The sequence below is a fragment of the Pleurodeles waltl genome, chromosome 2_1, assembly GCF_031143425.1.
Source record: "Pleurodeles waltl isolate 20211129_DDA chromosome 2_1, aPleWal1.hap1.20221129, whole genome shotgun sequence".
NCBI lineage: Eukaryota > Metazoa > Chordata > Amphibia > Caudata > Salamandridae > Pleurodeles > Pleurodeles waltl.
Window position 1 is genome coordinate 123,310,361 of NC_090438.1, and position 19,121 is coordinate 123,329,481.

General features: G+C 43.7%; 1 protein-coding gene across 1 annotated transcript in view; it reads left to right on the forward strand.

Annotated features, from left to right (window-relative positions):
- The first annotated feature begins 739 nt into the window (after window positions 1–739).
- The window catches only part of AMMECR1 (AMMECR nuclear protein 1), a 406,744-nt gene continuing 388,362 nt past the window's right edge, over window positions 740–19,121 (forward strand). The window contains exon 1 of the mRNA XM_069211426.1: window positions 740–1,363. Coding sequence (XP_069067527.1) covers window positions 933–1,363 — 431 coding nt within the window. The 5' untranslated portion in view covers window positions 740–932. The remainder of the gene's footprint in view (window positions 1,364–19,121) is intronic.

The following is a 19,121-nucleotide window of genomic DNA, read 5'->3' on the forward strand; positions in this document are numbered from 1 at the left end:
GGCTGCAGAAAACATAGCACATTGTGTCAAACAGTAGTTTACTGGAAACGAACCACACACTTAGAAAAGGCTATCATCAATGTAGCTATGATCAGACACAGTGCCAGTTTACCATAAAGGCACATACATGCCAACATTTCAGAACAGGAATGTGAGAGATTGTTAAAAAAGAAATCTGGATAATGTATTTCCCACATTGACTTCTACTGAAGCAGAGGCATTTTCAGGTGGGAGAGAGCTAAAATAAAGCCAATTTTGGCTGAAAAATATGAGGTCTCCCGTCTGAATCAGGGCTAGTAGCAAATATGTACAGGCATCTTAATGCACCATTTATATTCCTAAATGTGTATATGCATCATCATGTTTTTGTTGTGTATTATTGCTAAGGGTAAATAAATATGTATTTTTTCTGATTTTTAACCTTTGCTGGATGCCTACTTTACGAATTTCTCAAGCACACAAATCTAGTTCTCAAGATCCTAGGCAATGCAGCTAACGGTGGAGGCCGCGCCCCTTTAACTGGTTTGCCACGCCTCTTTTAAACCCCCTCAGTAACACCCCACCCCCATCCCATTTAAAGCCCTGCCCTTTGGGGTTGGACTCCTGTCCTTTTACTTGTTGCCAATTTCTGTTCCGCCCCTGGCTCCTCCCACTTCTCTTCCGTGACAGTGTGCTGTCACTGTCACCGACTCTTCCCCCTCCTCCTTTTCCCCGAGTCCTCCTCCTCGGCTATCCACGCAAGCCCTACCGTCCTCTAGTTTTCACCGAGCCCGCCCCCTCCTGTCATTCCTGCAAGTGCTCGGCTCTGAACACCGGATACCCGGAGCTTTGCGACCTCCGTGATCGCGCACGCACCCTCTCGCGCATCCCCTCCGGTTTCCCACCCCGCGCACGCACGGCACGCGCTGACGTCACGGCTAGTGGAGCCAGGAATGGGTCGGAAGCGGAGCGTGGGGGGAGAGCGTTCAAAGATGGCGGCGGGTTGCTGCGGGGTGAAGAAGCAGAAGCTGTCCAGTTCACCCCCCTCCAGCGCGGGCGGCCCCGGCGCAGGAGGAACCTCGCACTGCAACGGCGGGGAGCGGCAGTGCCGCGGCGAGCTGGGGCTGGGCGGACCCGCCGGGGGCGGTGGAACGGCGGCTGGCAACGGCGGCGGACGGGTGGTGAATGGCCTGGGGGGACTGGGCGGCTGCGCCTCCCTGTCCCCCGCCGCCGGCTGCACTTCTCTCTCCCCCGCCAATCACAGCCCCGGACCCCGCAAGATGGTGGTGTCGGCCGAGATGTGCTGCTACTGCTTCGACGTGCTTTACTGTCACCTGTACGGATACCAGCCACCCCGGAGCCCCCGTTTCACCAATGACCCATAGTAAGTGTTGGGAGGGGCTGGGACAAGCTGCCCGCTCCGGGGGCTCCAGGATAGCTGTGCTCGGTGGACACCTCAGCTGTACAATGTCACATGAACACTGTAGATGCATTGTCTTCGTTGTCTTCAATTAACATACACCTTCACCAGTGTTTTCATTGTGGATGTAAGACGTGCACGTCTTGTCAGCTTTATAATGTTGACCTCTCAGATATTTCAAAGTTAAACATTTGGGAAAACGTTTGAGTAGAAGGGATTCAGAGGGCTGATAAATCCGATTTACAAGATAACCTGTTTACGAAGTTCCTTTGTAAATTGCACCACTAAATCGAAAGGAGGGTGCTAAGTGGAGCACAACTTGCTATTGGAGACACATTGTGCTTCTGGACCTAAGTTGCGTAACAAAAGGTTATTATGTTGGTTGCCATGCAAGGCCTATTTCCTCTATAGCTTTATGTCAACTGTTCCAAAGTGAGAGGAATCTTAGAGAGAAATGAGCTTGCCTCATGTCTTCGCTGTCACAGGTAAACAATTGGTGTTTCCAGATGAAGATAATATGCAGTAAACCAACTCAAAAACAAACGAGCATGTTTGTTTTCCAAATAAAGCTGCGTCAGAAAGCAATACTTGTCAACACTTCTATTTCTTATGTGAACAATACCAGAGCTCATGAGCCATTTTCACTTGACAGCTGCCCGATCCTTGGGGTGCTGTCCTGTGAAATTGAACAGGCGTTTTGTGGTTGTTGTGGAAATGGAAAGGAACTTTCGAGTGCAATTCCACATTTTGTCCACAGAACGCTGATTCTTACTGGGGCAGACAGGTAGTTGAAAAAATCTAATTTTGAAAACGTACATAGGCATGTCGTAGTGCTCTGCCTGAAATTAAGTGTATGAATTGGCATCCAATGAATTCTTCATTTTCATTTATTAGATGCATTGTTTTTGGGACTTGTAGCTTTTATGCATTTCGGCGGTTCCCACCTGTCTTCGTTTATAGCTTTGGGCTTGTTCTTCTTTATCCATAAAGACTGCTTGGTTGCGCTGGTGTTTTCCAAAAAGTCTACAGGTTTGTCTTATGAGTTCGTGGCTTATGGGAAGTCCCTTTGCGTCCAAGTGTGCCTTATTTATTTTAGGTTGGTTGCTGGTTTCCCATCGAACTCTCCATCGCTACTGAGGGTACCCTACTTTTTGACTCTACCTATGCATTGTATTAAAATGAATCTTTATGGCATTATACATTTTCCTAGAGAAATGCACCTTTTTTATTTGATTAAAGAAAATAAGACACGGAGTGTAGTTTATTTGTTCTTATTCGTAAGGTAGTCTTATAACACAGTGGTGAGTGACCTCGACCAGTGAGTGAGTGAGGTTTTTTTTTTTTTTTTTTTTCCTTATGTTTGTGCCTCCCTAATCGCAATGTAACTCTGGGGTAAGTGTGTGCTCTATAAAAGACTGCCGAAAAATCCCATTCCCCAAGCGCAAATTCGCATCTTATGTAGAATTAACTGGCGCACTGTGACGAAATGCATTTTTTTCTTTTTTCGACAGGGGCCTAATTTTTATTTATGTATTAGCATGTTGGTCGTGTGCTATGCCATTGACTTTGTTAGCGACGTGCACCAATCCTTTTCTCTACCAGTGTTAACTGGTGCGAGCAGCAGTAAGACCATGTCACTATATAGGCAGCCTTTCAGAGTCTTGCTTCCGTGCCCATTTGACATCTCTAGAATACTAATACTTTATCTTCTTGTTTTTTCACCATCACAGAGTAGGTTTGCTCTTTCTCTTTTGCTTTGTGTTTGCAAACTATTAACGCGATTGTTTTAGTGACTGGTTTCGGCCAGCAACTTGTTCTTATGTGGGGCCAGTTTATTCAATGTAAACACTAGCTTCTTTTACAGACTTCACTACCTGTGTGGGTGTATGATATGTGCTCCCTTATTTGTTAATTGTATTCTGTAATACCGATTAGAAATCTGCAGGTTGTTCCCCGCGATTAATTCTTCCGTTTTGTAATTCCGTGTTCTTGTTATGACACTTTTGTATGTTGTGATCCTGAAGCAGGGGCATATTCCGTGTCGCTCACTTTTTACAGTACCCTCTTTAGAAAGAGGGCCTTACTTGTCTAGTGTGCACCCACTGGTTTCTTTTTGTTTCCTGTAGCCCCAAATGTTACCTGCCTGCTGTTTTCTGAATGCGCCGGACACTTGTTTGTTCACCCCATGTATTATCAGCTCTCTGGATGATACGCATGTGTGGGTCTTGCACTCGTGTGTTGGAATCTTGACGGAAACTGGTCCCTTTCAAGGGTCTGTCCCCCGGGCGACATGCCCATTAACACTCGGATAGGCCCAGCCACCGTTATCGCTTCAGTGAGGCCAATTGCTTTCATTGCACGTTAGGGGATTGTGGTGGCTCCGACAGACCGTTTCACTTGTAAATCGATGGAGCCGTGGAGTTCCCTGTCGCGTTAGTGTCTGTCATCAGCGAGATAGGTGGGGGAGTCTATTGTCTGACTTCTTCCAGGAACCGCTTGGCAGTGAGTGGTGCCAGTGGGCTTTCGGGGCATAGAACCCACGGACATGCTTTGATTTGATTGAGAGAGCGGAGCCACATGCTCGGGGTTTAGCATTTTATTCTGGTAGCTGCCCCTAAATGACCATTTAACAAATTAACAAAGACTCAGTCCACCCACAGTGGCAACCAAAGCTAACGTTGGAATGGGTAAATATAATGAAATTGGTTATATCTTCACTGGTGCCAGCTTTCTGATATATTGGTTTGCACAGGACTTCCTTCTTTGAAATGAGACCCTCCTCAGTTTCTGTCGAGCCAACACATTTAAAGCGGTGTTAGTTACGGAGATCAACCGTAAATGCGTGAGGGATACAGTGTTTGCTTTAAATCTTATAAGTTTTTTATGAGTCTGTAAATACCTTTGTGGTCAGTTTACAGCTTTGTGCTTATAAAGTGTTGAGCTGATAGTGTGAAGTAGGGCTCATTTTTAAACAGCTTTCTCGTATAACACACAGTTTAAGAAGGACCTCGTTGCCCGCAGACACGCGCAAAACAAGAATCCAGTTGCACCCCTTCATGCCAGAGACGTTATTATATTATGCAAACGAGTACAGTAGTGTCTCTCAGAACAGTATGCTGGAGCTAAGCAGGCATGGGACTAGCCAAATCTATGAAATGTGGAACTACTCAAAGCCAGGTTTTATTTAGCTTCTTGTGGAATTCCGGAAATGAGGAGGAAGCTATTTTGTAGAGGCAGGTTGTTGCACTCTTCAGGAGTGATGCAGGCTCTTAATGCTGAATCTGTTTTTCTGTATGTATGGGATGTGTGCAAGAATACGTCTGGATAAGTGGATGTGTGTGGAATGTTTGTGAAAGAAGATACTATTGTTTAGGTATGCTGGGCCAGTGTCAAGTAGTGCACTGAAAGTGTGGTTGAGGAGTTTGATTTGTGCTCATTTGTGTATGGGGAGCCAGTGGAACTCCTTCAGGTGTGGTGTGATGTGAGTGCGAAGTAGGAGCTTGAGAGATGGCAGCTGCCAAGGTCTGCAGCATTCTGGTGACTTCTACTTTTTTGATCCAGATACTGCAGGTGTTTCCATAGTCTAGCTTTGTGTGCAACTGTTTTCTGGGTGCTGATTGAGAGCCATTTGAAAACCTTCCTTGGCATCTGCAGGATATAGAACTATGAGGCAGTGGCAGCTAACCAACTGAAGCTGCAGAACAGTATATGACAGAACCTATGCCCAGTGAGGATATATGGCGGCCTTAAACAATCCCAATGTAGACTTCAAAGTCTCACACACACAATTAATTAATCAAACATTTATATAGCACTGGAAATCACTTTTGAGGAGCACAAGGCGCTGGAGCTGTATGGTGCTGCATGGAGGAATGGTCATTCGAACATCCATGTCTTTACTTCTCTTACAAATTGCTGGTTGTCCAAGCTTTCCCTGCCAGATGCAAAGAGGAGTGCCCTCCGCTATTGGCTCAACTGATTCATGGGGTGACTGCGAGGGGGAGGGAAGCTGATCGGAGGTGGTCCTTCTGTTGTTTTCTGAGAGCCACCTTAAGATCTTGTGGAGCAAGTGAAGGGTGTGGAAGCAGGCAAATGAGACTGCGTAGACTTGTCTTCAAGGGTAGCTTGCTACCTATGATGATGCAGAGGTATGGGTGTGGTCTGTTGGGCTGAGGGGTGAGCCGTCCTCTTCGGGCTGCCATGTGTCAGTCCATGGTTAGGTGGTGTTCTCAAAGATGAGGACTTCTGTTTTTTCGGTGGTGTCTCCTGGGAGCCACCTGAAGATCTTGACAGACTCCAAATTGATAACTACAGTGAGGCAAGAACATGATCTAAGAACACAGCCTTGTTCAACAAAAGTCCATGATTTAATTCCTATATTAAATGCTTCTGTATGGTATTCTGCATTTCATCTTTCAGTCATGTTTGATTTCACTTAATCTGCTGCCTTCCACTGTAGGATATTTTTATTGAAGCTGGGCTACATGTACAATTTAACTTGGAATACTTAAGTTGCAAAAACTAATCTCTAGACCATTTCAACTAAAGTGTCGAGGACAGGAAGTTGGTGAGGTTGTGTTCTTGTTTGATTAATCATAAGTGTTATATAAATACGATTACAATACAATAACTTCAAACCATCACTCACAGGTCTTTTTCCGTTAAACAGAAGAGTCCATTTGTTAGTTTCTACTGTTTCTGAAATGAGTTGTGTGTAACATCTAGACGCTCGTGAAATGTGTGCAACATCTAGACGCTTGACTTTTCATATCTCAAGAATGCACTAACCTGTACATCTGCAGGAATACACTAACCATAGCCTGAAAGCACTTACTGCACACCCTACCTTTCAAGAATCAATGATTTTTTTCATAATTTATCTAGATAGCACACATAATGCTGGGGTATATAAAGCATTGTAGGCTAGGCATCAAGAATAAGCATCCTAAGTGGAAAAATACAAATCGGAATAAACATTGTCCCATGCAGACTCTTTTTTTTTTTTTTTTTTCTTTTTTTTTTTTCTTCTTTTCAAGAACACTCACAACTCTGTCAACGGGACAGGTGGGGGTAGAACTAGATATGCAGTGTATCCCCATACGTGTTGGTTGACGGGTAGGATACATCACAGTTAACCTTGAGAAACCCATTTGTGGAGCAGTGGGGGAAGAGCAAAGGTAAATCTCCTGTAGGTTAGCAGTCAAGTACAGTTTGTAGTTAAAAGATGTTCATGTGGGAGGTCTTGTTGAGCGGCGAGGATGCTCGGACATGAGCTACATTACCATCATTTCTTTTTTGCTGTTATTGCAAGTCGATCACAGTTCCCCGTAGAGTTGAGAAAAAGTGGTGAATTTTCAAGCTCCAACTTGCCTTTGCACCTGCGTTGTAGCAGTTAAAGTATCAGTTTTAGTGAAAGGACCAATTACAGTATTGGACTAAACCACATGGTGAATGCTTCCACTGGCCACGAGGATCCATGTATAAACCACTGTTTATTTCTTAGCAATACAATACTCTGACATTTGCAGAAGGTATCCCATGAGCAAGCGTGTATGATGCAAACAGAAAAAAATACACCAAGTATTAACTTTGTTTGTCTACCGGAGGGAAAGTAGAACCTTGAGTAAGGCCTAAGCTTCTTGATTCAAATATTAAGTGGCTGATCAAATAACATACTGGCTACGTATTAGTTGAACAACTAGCTAGCCAGCAGCAGAGAAAGTGCTGCGTTGCAAGTTGGTTTCTTTGGCACAATTCATTGTAAAGGTTTCATTAACACTTTTGGGCCCAGGTGCTGGAGTACTGTACTAGTACGAATCTGGGTCTGCTTCCAACTTGTCATTATCTGCAACCCCCCAATCTGCACTTCTCCTGTAGTGTCACGGTTCTTCTAAATTAGGCCATGCTGTTTATTCTTTGCGTAGAGCAATTGGGTGGAGTTGCATCCTAGACCTTACCTGAACCAGGATGCTGAGGGCAACCTCCCTCTTGTCGTCTGTTCTAAGGGTAACTCACCAAAGGGATGGCTGAACGCTGCAGGGTATTATGCACATACACTGCACACTATGCTTACTTGATTAAGAATTTGCCCAACTGTCATCCAGGACTGCTGGCGAGTCGGTAGCAGTTGCTGTGCACTCTGTGCATAACTTCCTATGCCTGGAATCGCCAAGCCTCACAAATCTTTTACGTTGTGCTCTCGCCTCTAATTCGATTCCTCATCAAGCCCTTCTCTCACCTCAATATTTGGAGCACTGGATGTAATGTATGCCTTACCCCCAAACCAACTGTTCTTTATAATTTTGTAATTGCTTATTTGCTGATACTGGACTCGAAAGACTGTTGCTTTATCATTTACATTGGTTGATTGTAAATGTTCATCAGTGTGATTAAACACTTCATTAAATGTTCAGTATCTTGAAGACCTGCATATCTAAGGGTGAGAAGTTGGTAGTCCTTGAATTTATGCACTCAGAAGTGGTTTTGAGTTGTATGGTAGCGCTTGGTGTTGGTCTGAATGCTTGTGTGACAGGGTGTTTTTGATAGCTTTTTGAAATGCAAATGATTATTTGTGTGCCCAGTATTTGTGGCAGAAGGTTTGAGGCCGCCACTCCTGTTAGAAATGTGCACAATTCAGAGAACTTGTTTGAGAATCACCTGGTAGCTGAATTTTCCTTCTTACGAGGTGGCTTTGTCCCAGTACCTTAGTATCACTAATAATCTGTTGGGTAATATTATTGTTTGTGTGGCTCAAGCACTGATGAGTTGTAGTAATGTGCAAAGGACAGAGGAAGGTCTTCAGTGGCCCTTCTGCAGCCATTGTAGTAGCTTAGATTACCAAAGCATGACCAGTATTCTGTAGATGTAAATGTAAAGAACCGGTTAAACCTCGGACTTTTCTTGGAAGCAAGTTGGTGTGGTAAGAGTAAACTGAGTTCCCTCTGCTCGTCGAAGCGAGGCAAGGGTTTGATTCTGGGAGGTAATGAAGCAGACCGCAGAATAGCACTTTTATTGTTTTAGCACTTTGTTTTGAGTGTTTTTATTTTTTTTATTTTTTTATTTATTGTAGGGAACTGTTTGGGGGCAGAGAGTGTTGCTTAACAATATTGCTTTTAGTTAGAATGTTTGCGACTTTTAGTGGGCCAGCACATTAAGGATTCCTTGAAACCATTAACTGATTAGGGGAGTATTATCTGACATTGGAGGCGTTAAAACGATTTTGGTAGATTGCTAATTGACAGCGGAAGTGAATTTTGATCCTGTGAGGAGGCAGTTTTGGTTTGAGAACTTTTTGTATCGTTGGTAGCTACATATTCCCAGATCACATTTTATTCCTTCATAGATGGGAACTTCCTTGCTCAGTTTAAAATCCCAACGTTCTGTAAGGTACACACTCCCCTGTTCCTGGCTTTCGCTTTTTATCTAATTAACCGTTAAGATGGACATTCATAGATTCACTCTGAATAAAAACTGTGTCACTACAGGTATATCAAACTATCTTCATTTTACTTTTACTTTTTTGTGGTTTTGTGTAGTGCAACATGATCCAAGGGTGTTGGAGCGCTTTACCAAGCAAAAGGGATGAGGCAGTTGACATGAAGAATGAACAGTTGCATAAAGCACAGATCAAAGTAGGTTTAAAACAATTACAAGTAGTTATATTAACCACAATGTCAGAGTGCAAAGTGAGGACATTTTTGTTGCATGATGGGCAGGGAAATAATGGGAACCTAAAAAGAAATATATGCAATAGTCCTTTAAAAGGACAGTACAATATAGGCTCTACAGACTTAACAAAATATGTGCCAGTTTGTAAGTTAACAGAATAGGTTTTTTCAGGTCGGTCCCCTTTAGTGTGCCTCTTGATTTTCGTTTAAATATGAAATTCAGATCAGTTGATGATTTATTTCAATAGTTCCTGGGTGTAGTACCAGTCCAGTACCGTCCACCAGTCCTAACATTGGAAAAAAATAAAGTCCACAAACAATGAGTTCAGGAGTATCAATTAACAAACATTTGTTTCCACAAATCTTGTCTAGCACAAGACACAAATGATAAACGATGCAGTACACCACAAGCATATACACAGCTAATTTTCTGATGAATAGTGCATGTCCTTTCTGTAGTCCAGAGTATTAAGTTAAGGCATTTGTACTTTATTGAAAACAGAAGAAGTGGACATTTTGGTCTGTCAGATGTCAGAGACCGTCTTCAGGGCAGTCCAGCATTCTTCATAAATTTAACACCCACCTCTTGTCGGTGGGGGAAAACCTAATTATATTAACGAGCTGTTACTACTGGGAGTTCTCTACATTAAAGTAGTCCTACTGCAAGTCTGTTCTCATTTGTTAGGCCTGTGGCATAGGAAATAACTGATGCAATCAAAGCTTGCTGCTATAGTTTAATACTGTTACCACATTGCTGTATCCAAGCGAATAAGTCTCATTAAAAACACCAGGGAAAGTCAGTACATGATCCTGGCTGTTTGATACTGATAGAGGTTAAGCTTTGATTAGATTTTGCATGTTTATTTAGAAATAATGCATTCTTTTGGACAATGATCATACAAAGGCATTCATTTGCCCAATTTACAAATCGCAGTAGTTTGCTTTAAGATCTTTTTCCTTGGTTCGTGATTTTTTTATTTTTTTTATTTTTTTATTTTTTCCCTTCTATTTTTTTAATTTTTATATAATCCTTTCGATTTTGAGACCCCCTCATGCAGCAATCATCTAGTTTCTTAGTCTTGTTGAAACTAATCAACTGACTCACGGACCACTTCCGCAATCACTGGCTCTTTGATGTTAAGCAGTCTGAATTCAGGCTCAACCACAGTACGAACCCATACATTGCTGCCAAATACGACATCTGTATGATCCTTCGCAGAGTAGTCATGACAACCCTTATTCTCCTGGACCTGAACACAAGCTGTAAGCCTAGTATCTTAAACCTTGGAAGCCCGCAAAGGCACCAACATGTTGGACCATGGGAACACCCTCTATGCAAGGATCACCAAGCAACTTAGTAGAAGACTCATCCTCAACCTCCCATTCAGAACTCATGAAACCATTCCTCCGAGAACTACACTGGCTCCCGATACACAAACGTGCTAAATTCAAACTTCAACACACCACATAACTCTGGCCCCACCTACGTGAATAGTCATATTTCCTTCTATCAACCACCCGGACACCTCTGCTTTGCAGACTCTTACTAGCACACATCTCACGCACACACAATCAGGAGGACAAGCGTTCTTACATCGCTCCTAAAGCATGGAACAACCTCTCATTCCATATTGGAGCGAACCCCCCCCTCCCCCCTCTTGAATTCCCAAAGAAGCTGAAGACATGGCTTTTCAATTAACCAGTCCACTATACGCAACTTAGCACCAGGATTCCCTTGCATGTTATAGTGTGCTTTACAAATAGACTTAATACATTTTGGAATTAGTCAGTATAGACCACCTCTTATTGACAGTTATTTTAATTTCTCATGGTTATGTTGAAATCAGGCATGATAGTGAAATGTGTAGAGGTATACGAACTGTGTGTGTGTAACATCAGTGTTAGTATTTTATTAAATTTTCATAGTTTTCCTAATTGTATCTATATAGTGCTTACTACCCCTGAAGAGATGTCAGTGCTTTTCGGTGAGTAGCATGCTACTACGGAACCCAAGAGAAATTAGTGGTGGATTGGTATGGGGAAATATGAGTACAGTATTAGTATTATGAGTTAATTTGAACAGAGGATATGTGAGTCTGTTTGTTGGATTGACTAGAGTAATGGAGGGATAAAGGAGGGAAGAATCCAGAACTGTTAATTGGGAGTTCATAGTAATAGGATGAGGCTTGGGATGAAAAAAGGGGAGATGGAGGAGGGAAGAGTCTGTGGAAAGGGTTAGGGAGATCACAGTAGCAGGAGGCGTTTGGAATGAGTCAAAGGTGAGATACATGAGAGAACTTATTAGGGTTGATTGGGAGATCATGGTTGTAAACCGAGGTGTGGGGTGAGCTAGATGCAGCAGAGGAGGGAAGAGCTTAGGCAGGGTTATTTTGGAGATGAAAGTTGTAAGAATGGGTTTGGGATGAGTTAGAGTGGGGATGGACGATAAAATGATAGATATAGGGTGATATGGAGGCGCAGTAAAGCTTACACATGAGTCAATTTTTTATTAACTTATATTATTTTTTCTTTTTTTTTTTTAACTTAATTTTTCAAGCACCATTGCATACAAATTTAGAGAAAATGGAGATGCAACAAAAACACCATTGCAAGATGCACATACAAAGCTGCCCTTAACCTCTATTACCAACATCTACCAACAAGAAAAAGGCACTACCTCTCAGATTAAAAGCCAGCCCCAACAAAGTCAAAGAATTCTTCACCTTTGCCAAGGAGTTCTCCAACCCCATAGCTGCCAACAATGGCACCATTTCCTCCCAAGCACTCTGTAATGACCTCTCAAACGTCTCCGAACAGAAGACTGGAAACATCTACAACACATTTGTTCCACAGCATAGCTATAAAAACGCCTACCTTCCTCATCGCCAAACAGCAGCAAAGCAACTTGAAGCCCCTCTCGAATGAAGACACCACCACCCTGATAAATACCATCCACTCACGAGTCCCCTCAGACCCATGCCTCCACTTTATATACAGCCTTGGAAGAAACATCGTCTCCACTGCACTCACCGCTATCATGAACTCCTCCATAACCCCCATCACTTTCCTGTCTTGCTGCAGAAGTCAACGTCCTACTGAAGAAATCCACAGCCAACCCCCTAATCAGCTACAAATTCATCTCGCTCCTGCCTTTTCCTGCTAAAATCATGGAAAAAGCCATCAATACCCAACTCGCAGACTACCTGTAACTCCATCAATTCTCGGACCGCTCTCAATCTGGCTTTGCACCAAGCACAGCACATAAACAGCCCTCTATGTGGCCACCAGTAACATCAGAAGCATCATTGACTGAGGAGAGATGACCACACTCATCCACCTCTACCTCTACACCGCTTTCGATGCAATCTCCTACAAATCACTCATCAGAAATCTTCATCAATTGGGTATCTGCTGTCCAAGTGATGCCATGTGTCATTTCTTCTCTGGGTGGGTAGGTGATGAGTTGTTTTTCTCCCCCGCAAGAGAGCCATGCGGCAATTTCCATACGAGGCATCTTGGATCCATGCAAGTTCATGTTGATTTTGACGCCCAGTGACGATGTGCATGAAATCCAGCCGCACAGTGATGGAAAACCGTGCTGGGTGGGGTTTGTGTCGATGTTAGCAGCCACAAGCGGGTGTTGCGTCGTCTCTCCAGCCGCAATGCAGGTGATGGGTTGATTTCCCAGCCGCAAAGCAAGTGGTGCTTCGATCTCAGCTGCAAGGCGGGTGGAGTGTCATTTTTTTACAGCCGCATTGCATGTGGTGTCAACATTTTCCCTGCTCAGCTCCTGGGTGTGGAGTTCGACCCTGGTTCCACCGGCTTCACCTTTCAAGGGCCCAGGTACAGGATAGGGCACCACTTGGCAGAGAAGGAGTCTCAGCAGAGAGTCCAGGTGCTGGCAGAGGAAGTCTTTGATGGCCCGGAGACTTCAAAACAGGAGGCAAGCTCAGTCCAGGCCCTTGGAGACACTTCAAAAGCAGGAATATACTACAGAGTCCAGTCTTTGTCCTCTTTCAAGCAGAATCAGTAACTGTGGGCCAAACCAGCAGCAAACCACAGGCAATGGGGGAGTACTTCTCCAGCTCTTCTCATTGGCAGAGGTTCCTCTTGGTTCCAGAAGTAATCTAAAAATCTGGGGGTTTTGGTCAACAAATGGTGATTTGATCGTTTTCCACATTGAGCTTCTTCACATGAAACACTTTTTTGGATGCAGTCCTTTGAGGGATTGAGCTAATTAACCATTATGATGTGAATAGCATTAGTTCACAAATATATGCAAATGGTCAGGTGTTATTGAAAGCATTCTGAAATGAACCGCAGGTAATTTTAATGGAGCAACTGCTTTCAACCTTTGAGTATATTTGTGGTTGTTGTGGGAAATGGTTGATTTCTGCTTTATATTGAATCATTTTAGTATGATTTTATAATAATTTGTTGAATCAAGTGTGGTAGAAGGATGAACTGAAGTTTTTATTATACCTTGGTAATACCCAGCAGTGGGACTTGTTATAGGAGGAATATGCCTTTGCATTGTCTGGTTAAAAACTTTTTTGCCCTGACATTTCAAGTTCATGAATCCAGAGACCAATCTAGATACCACTTTTAGGGAACCAATGTCTACTTTTGTTATTTGAGATAGCACGGTGTTGCAATAGTTTAATATCTGTAGGAGACATGCTGAGGCCCCTTGTTTAAATTCTTAATTGATTGATAAAGGGTGGAGCCATGTAAAAATTGGATTTGGAATTGTGCTCCTCTTTTATAGGGAGGTATTAAGGTCTTGGTTGTTGGGATTTTTGTCCCAGATGAATCTGTGATTTAGAGCGTTCAGTGATTGGGTGGCAAAATGGGATGTCGAAAGTCAAAGGGTATAAGGAGGCAGAAGTCTCTCCAACACTTTTTTTAATTCTGGGTGTTAGCAGAAACATTTTTGATTTATATTAAGATTGTCTAATACTTACACAGGCTTTTAGACAGCCCTCTTAATCCATTGGTCTGTTATTGTCATCCCCACTTGTATTCTAGCCACTACAGCATAGGGCATTCTGTCAGCCCACTTTAGCCATAGGCTAGCTTCACTCTGTGTGATGGCATTTTGCTCTTTAACAGGGAGCATACCCACAAACGAAGGGGTAGTGCTCAGCAACTTTCCCCAAGAATAGTTCTGCAAAAACAAGAGAAAACCAATATTGAGAGAACCAAATGTTTGACAGCCAGCACTAGAGCTATTGCCTTTGCCAGTGCTTTTTTTTTTTTCCTTTTTCCAATGATATGGAGAGTATTGTCTAATATTTGGAGCTTTGTAGTTTTAGTGCTACTCCCAGCCTGTCTCCTGATTGGTTGTAATAAGACAGCTGTTTTTATCTAGGAATAGTTTGAGCTGCATCTCAACCCAACTCTCCTGATTTTTGGCCAGGAAGAGTATATTTTACACTGGTCGCAGGATAGAGTGCTGGGGACCGGAGCTGCATGGTGCACAAAGAACTTTGTGGAAGGATGCCAAGAAGGCTTGGCAACTGCAAAACTAGTGGTGCAAGAGGGTACTGTATTGCCTGGGGAGGCAAGCTCTTACCTCCACCAAAATTGGACAGCTGTACCTTAGGAATGTCTGGCCACTTCGGTCCACCACCCGTGTTGCTGGATCCATGCACTTCTTCAGGAGAGGGCACCCACGCCACCCGTCGTCGCTGCAGAGGGGTGCCTGCTGAAGCAGGGAAGTGACTCCTTCACTTCATGGGACATTCCTTTGTTCTTCTGGTGCAGGCTGAGGACAGGCAGTCCTGGTAGGATGCACGACATGGAAACAGTTGCAGTTGCTGGCAGGAGCTGAAGATACAATGATGCAGAAGTCGTCTTTGCTTCTTTGTGGCAGTTTCTAGAGTTCCTGGAGGGTCCAGATGCAGTTCCATTGGTGAAGGTGAAGTAAAGGATGCAGAGGATTCCTTCTGGAGTCTTGGAATCCGAATCTGAGGAAACACCTAGGAGAGGGACCCTAAATAGCCCTGAAAGGGGGATTGGTCAGCTACACAGGTAAGCACCCATCAGGGGAGGGCTCTGACATCACCTGCTGGCACTGGCCACTCAGCTGCTCCCAGAGAGCCCCACCTCCTTGGAATCCTAGATGGCTAAACCCAGGGACACTCAGGAGGAACTCTGGACACCACCCCTGGGCTGATGATGGACAGGGGAGTGGTCACTCCCCTTTCCTTTGTCCAGTTTCGTGCCAGAGCAGGGACTGGGGGTCCCTGAACTGGTGTAGACTGGAATATGCAAGAAGAGCAGCATCTGTGCCCTTCAAAGCATTTCCAGAGTCTCTTGGAGCCTACCCCTTCGATGCCTTTAACACCTATTTCCAAAGGGAGCGGGTGTAACACCGCTCTCCCAAAGGAAATTCTTTGTTCTGCCTTCCTGGGCTTGAGCTACTTGAGCAACAGGAGGGCAGACACCGGCCTGTGAGGTGGCATCAGCTGGGGCTGCTTGGAAAACCTCAGAAGGCGGGCATGGCAGTACTGGGGGTCCACTGTGGAGCCCCCAGAGTACATGGAATTATTATACAACCAATGTGAGAATCAGCATTTGGGTATAATTCCAAGATGTTTGACACATTACGTGGGCATTTTCGGAGCTGGCCTTGTGAAGCTGTCCAGTGCACGCATAAAATGGTGTCCCCGCACTCATGAAGTCCAGGAAAATGCTAGTGCAGGGGTACCCTCACACAACCAGGTACTTTACACCCAGCCTTCACGGCTAGAAGGCCTGACATATAGGTGACTTATAAGTGACCTGGTGCAGTGCATGGACCATTTCACACAAGCTGCAATGGCTGTCCTGTAGAAGCCTTTGCACGGGCTCCCTAAGGGTGGCAAAAGAAATGCCCTGGGTAACTAGTTACCATATACTAGGGACATATAAGGGGTGACCAGAATTCCACTCATAATTGGCATACTGTGTTAGCAGTATCCAGCAACCAAGTTTAAAGGGGAGAGAGCATAAGCACTGGGGTCCTGGTCAGCAGGATCCCAGTGACACAGTCAAACACTGCCAAACAGGCCAAACATGGGATAGCAATGCTAGAAAGAGGCTACTTTCTCACAAAGATGTCACCTGCATCTATGTCTGGTCTTCCAGAGCCCTGCCTTGTACTCAGCCTTTGGTATTGACTCTATACCATTGCGTGGTTCCTTAAGTAAGCAAATAACCCAATTAAAAAATGAATAGATCTTGTTTCCTCTCTGAAGTTTCTCAGCCTACCCCTGGTCCAGTCCTATCAAGACACGATTAAACGATTTTTATCTCTGCGGGGAGCCTATATGATCCTGAGATAGTGGGTATCAAGGATACATGTATTTCTGAAATGAGCGCATGATATGAAAATGGTACGCCACTTGTGTGGGATAGGCCTAGTGCTTGTGATGGGGAGCTACCCAAAATGCAGCATGGATGCATTACATTTTTCCAGTGGTAATTGAACCTCTTTTTCCCAATGTGGATAGTTCCAGAATTTGGACCTTAGCTCAGCCGGCATGTGGGAAGACCTATGTAAAGGGTCTTTTTTTTTTTTTAATAATCTAGACACCTAGAGCTGTAGGCTCACTACATTTTTATTTTTTTATTTTTTACCCAGAATCCCTTCCAAACCTGAAACATTAACTAAAAAAGAAAAACACACATTCCCTCACATTTCTGTGATGGAAAGTTGTGTAATCTGCAGGGAGCCAGAAACTTTTTTTTCTTTTCCAACCAGTATCTCTCCCCCCCCTCCAATTTCCCCCCCCCCCCTCCTTAAGTCTCCCGATTAAAAATGGTACCTCACTTGTGTGGGTAGACCTAGTGCCAGCGACAGGAAACGACCCAAAACGCAACATGGGTGCAGCACATTTTTTCACTGAAAACTGACCCTCTTTTTCAGAAATGGGTAGCTCTAAATTTTTAACCTTCGCTCGGTCAGCACCTAGGGAAATATAGCCAACCTGCAAATTGTTTTAAAACTAGACACACAGGGGAATCTATGGTGGGCTGATGTATGTGGTTCTCACCACGTTTTTTCTTTTACCCAGCAATCCTCAAAAAATAGACAAAATAACACATTTTCCTCATTTCTGTGATGGAAAGTTCTGGAATCTGCAGAGAGCCACAAACTTCATTCCAGCGGGCATTCCTCCAAGTCTTCTGATTTTTATATATTTAAAAAAAAAAAAAGTACATCTAATGCCGCAACAGAAAACGGTCCAAAACACAACATACACATTGCATTTTTCCACCAAAAACGGACCCAATTTTAACAATGTGGGTAGCTCTAGATTTTGGACCCTAGCTCAGCACCTACACCTAGCCAACCTGTACATTTTTGAAAACTAGACACTTTTCAGGATGGTGTCTTTCCTGGATCTTTTTTTAGCCATATTGCCTTGCAAACCTCAAACTTTGCCTGAAATCATGCAGTTTCCTTACATTTCTTTGATGGTAACTTCCGGAAGCCACAAAATTCCTACCTTCCAGTATTGCCCTACTTGTGCTGATAAAAACCATACCCCATATGTGTGGCTGGGCCTAGTGCTGTGACAGGAACTGATCAAACCAAGGACAATGGGGACCCTTGCATGGAGACCTCAGTTGCTGGGGAAGGTCTTACCCAACTCCCGAGGCCGTTTCTTAGCAGCGGGAAATCCCTCTGGTGCCCACACCAGTGGGATTTCTTGTCTTGTGTGTGAGGATGGCTCAAAACTGTCCTCCACGTGGAAGGAGTTAATGTCTGTTGTGTGTACTTGGTTTGCCTCCCTGCCCCCCTGTTAATTCCTTTTATTTTTTGTATTGTCTCAATGTTGAGTTATTGTCTAGAGGTCAATATGATTGAAGAGGAACCTTTGAATAATAACTGTAATCCATAAGGTTTATTTCAGTCCCTGAGGTTGCAGTCCCAGGGGCTAAAGTATTCCACTAGCCGTTTTGCATTTCTGGGAGGTACCCTGAACAATCTCCTTGTTCCTTCAGTATCCATGCATTTTCTGCAAGGGAAGAATGTCTCGGGATTGCTCTGGGGCCCCTTTATCAGTTGGTTTAAAAGATGGTATGGGTTCACTGCGTTTCAGCCACAGGTCCGATTTTATTTGTACAGTTGTATTCCAGTATTGGTACTGTTTCCAATCATCTACGCATTTATTTGCGTTCTTTAGCTAACTGGTTAATCTGCAATTGAGTTAGTAGGCCAGGTGAAATGGCATCCCTTCAAAGACATGCTTTCTTTGCAATTGACTGTCCGTTCTTTTCTTCTCATGGATCAGATTCATTGCTGGATCTGTGTTAGCTTTTGTATTGGTGTTAGGACGGCTTGTCTCAATCCTGTAACTTGATGTTGCTGTAGTGTCTGATGCAATAGCCCTTATAAAGTATGAGGCATAAAAGATTTAATTTTGTTCAGTGTTTAAAGGCATACAGCTGTTCATATTATTGGTATATCAATGTGTTTGACTATTCCATTACTGCAGACTGTTCTGTGGCTTTTGTTCTGCCATTGGTAGTTACTCTGCTTAGTTGTAGGTAAATGCTGGTTGTAAGATAGGAATTGAAACCTGACATTATGGATGCTTAAGAGTAAGTGTCTAATGAGCCCCTGGTTCTTAGGAGAGATTGCTGTAGATGGAGATATGTCCCAAGATTGATGTGTGGGATAGATAAGAGTGAGCCTACGGCTCGGTGTCAAATTCTTTATTTGTGATATAAACAGTGAAGTTGGAGTTCTAGCCAGAAGGAGGGCGTTTTTTTTATTTATTTTTTTTAAATTTCCATTTCACTGATAAATTAGAAGAGGTATTGTTTTTGGCATGTGCAGTCCATTGTCTTCACTACCTGGCGGAAAGATGGTATTGCCCACGTGATTTAGCAGATTCTGATCTGCATGAAAATGCACTCTGCAGCTATTGTTGTGTAGAAAGTCTCTCTTCTGGATCGGTGTGATAAAGGGTCTTGCAAAAAAGGTTTCCTTCAACACAACGTTCTTTTGCTTGCAATTATAACATGTCATCTAACTCCCTTTGATCCCATGTACAACACCA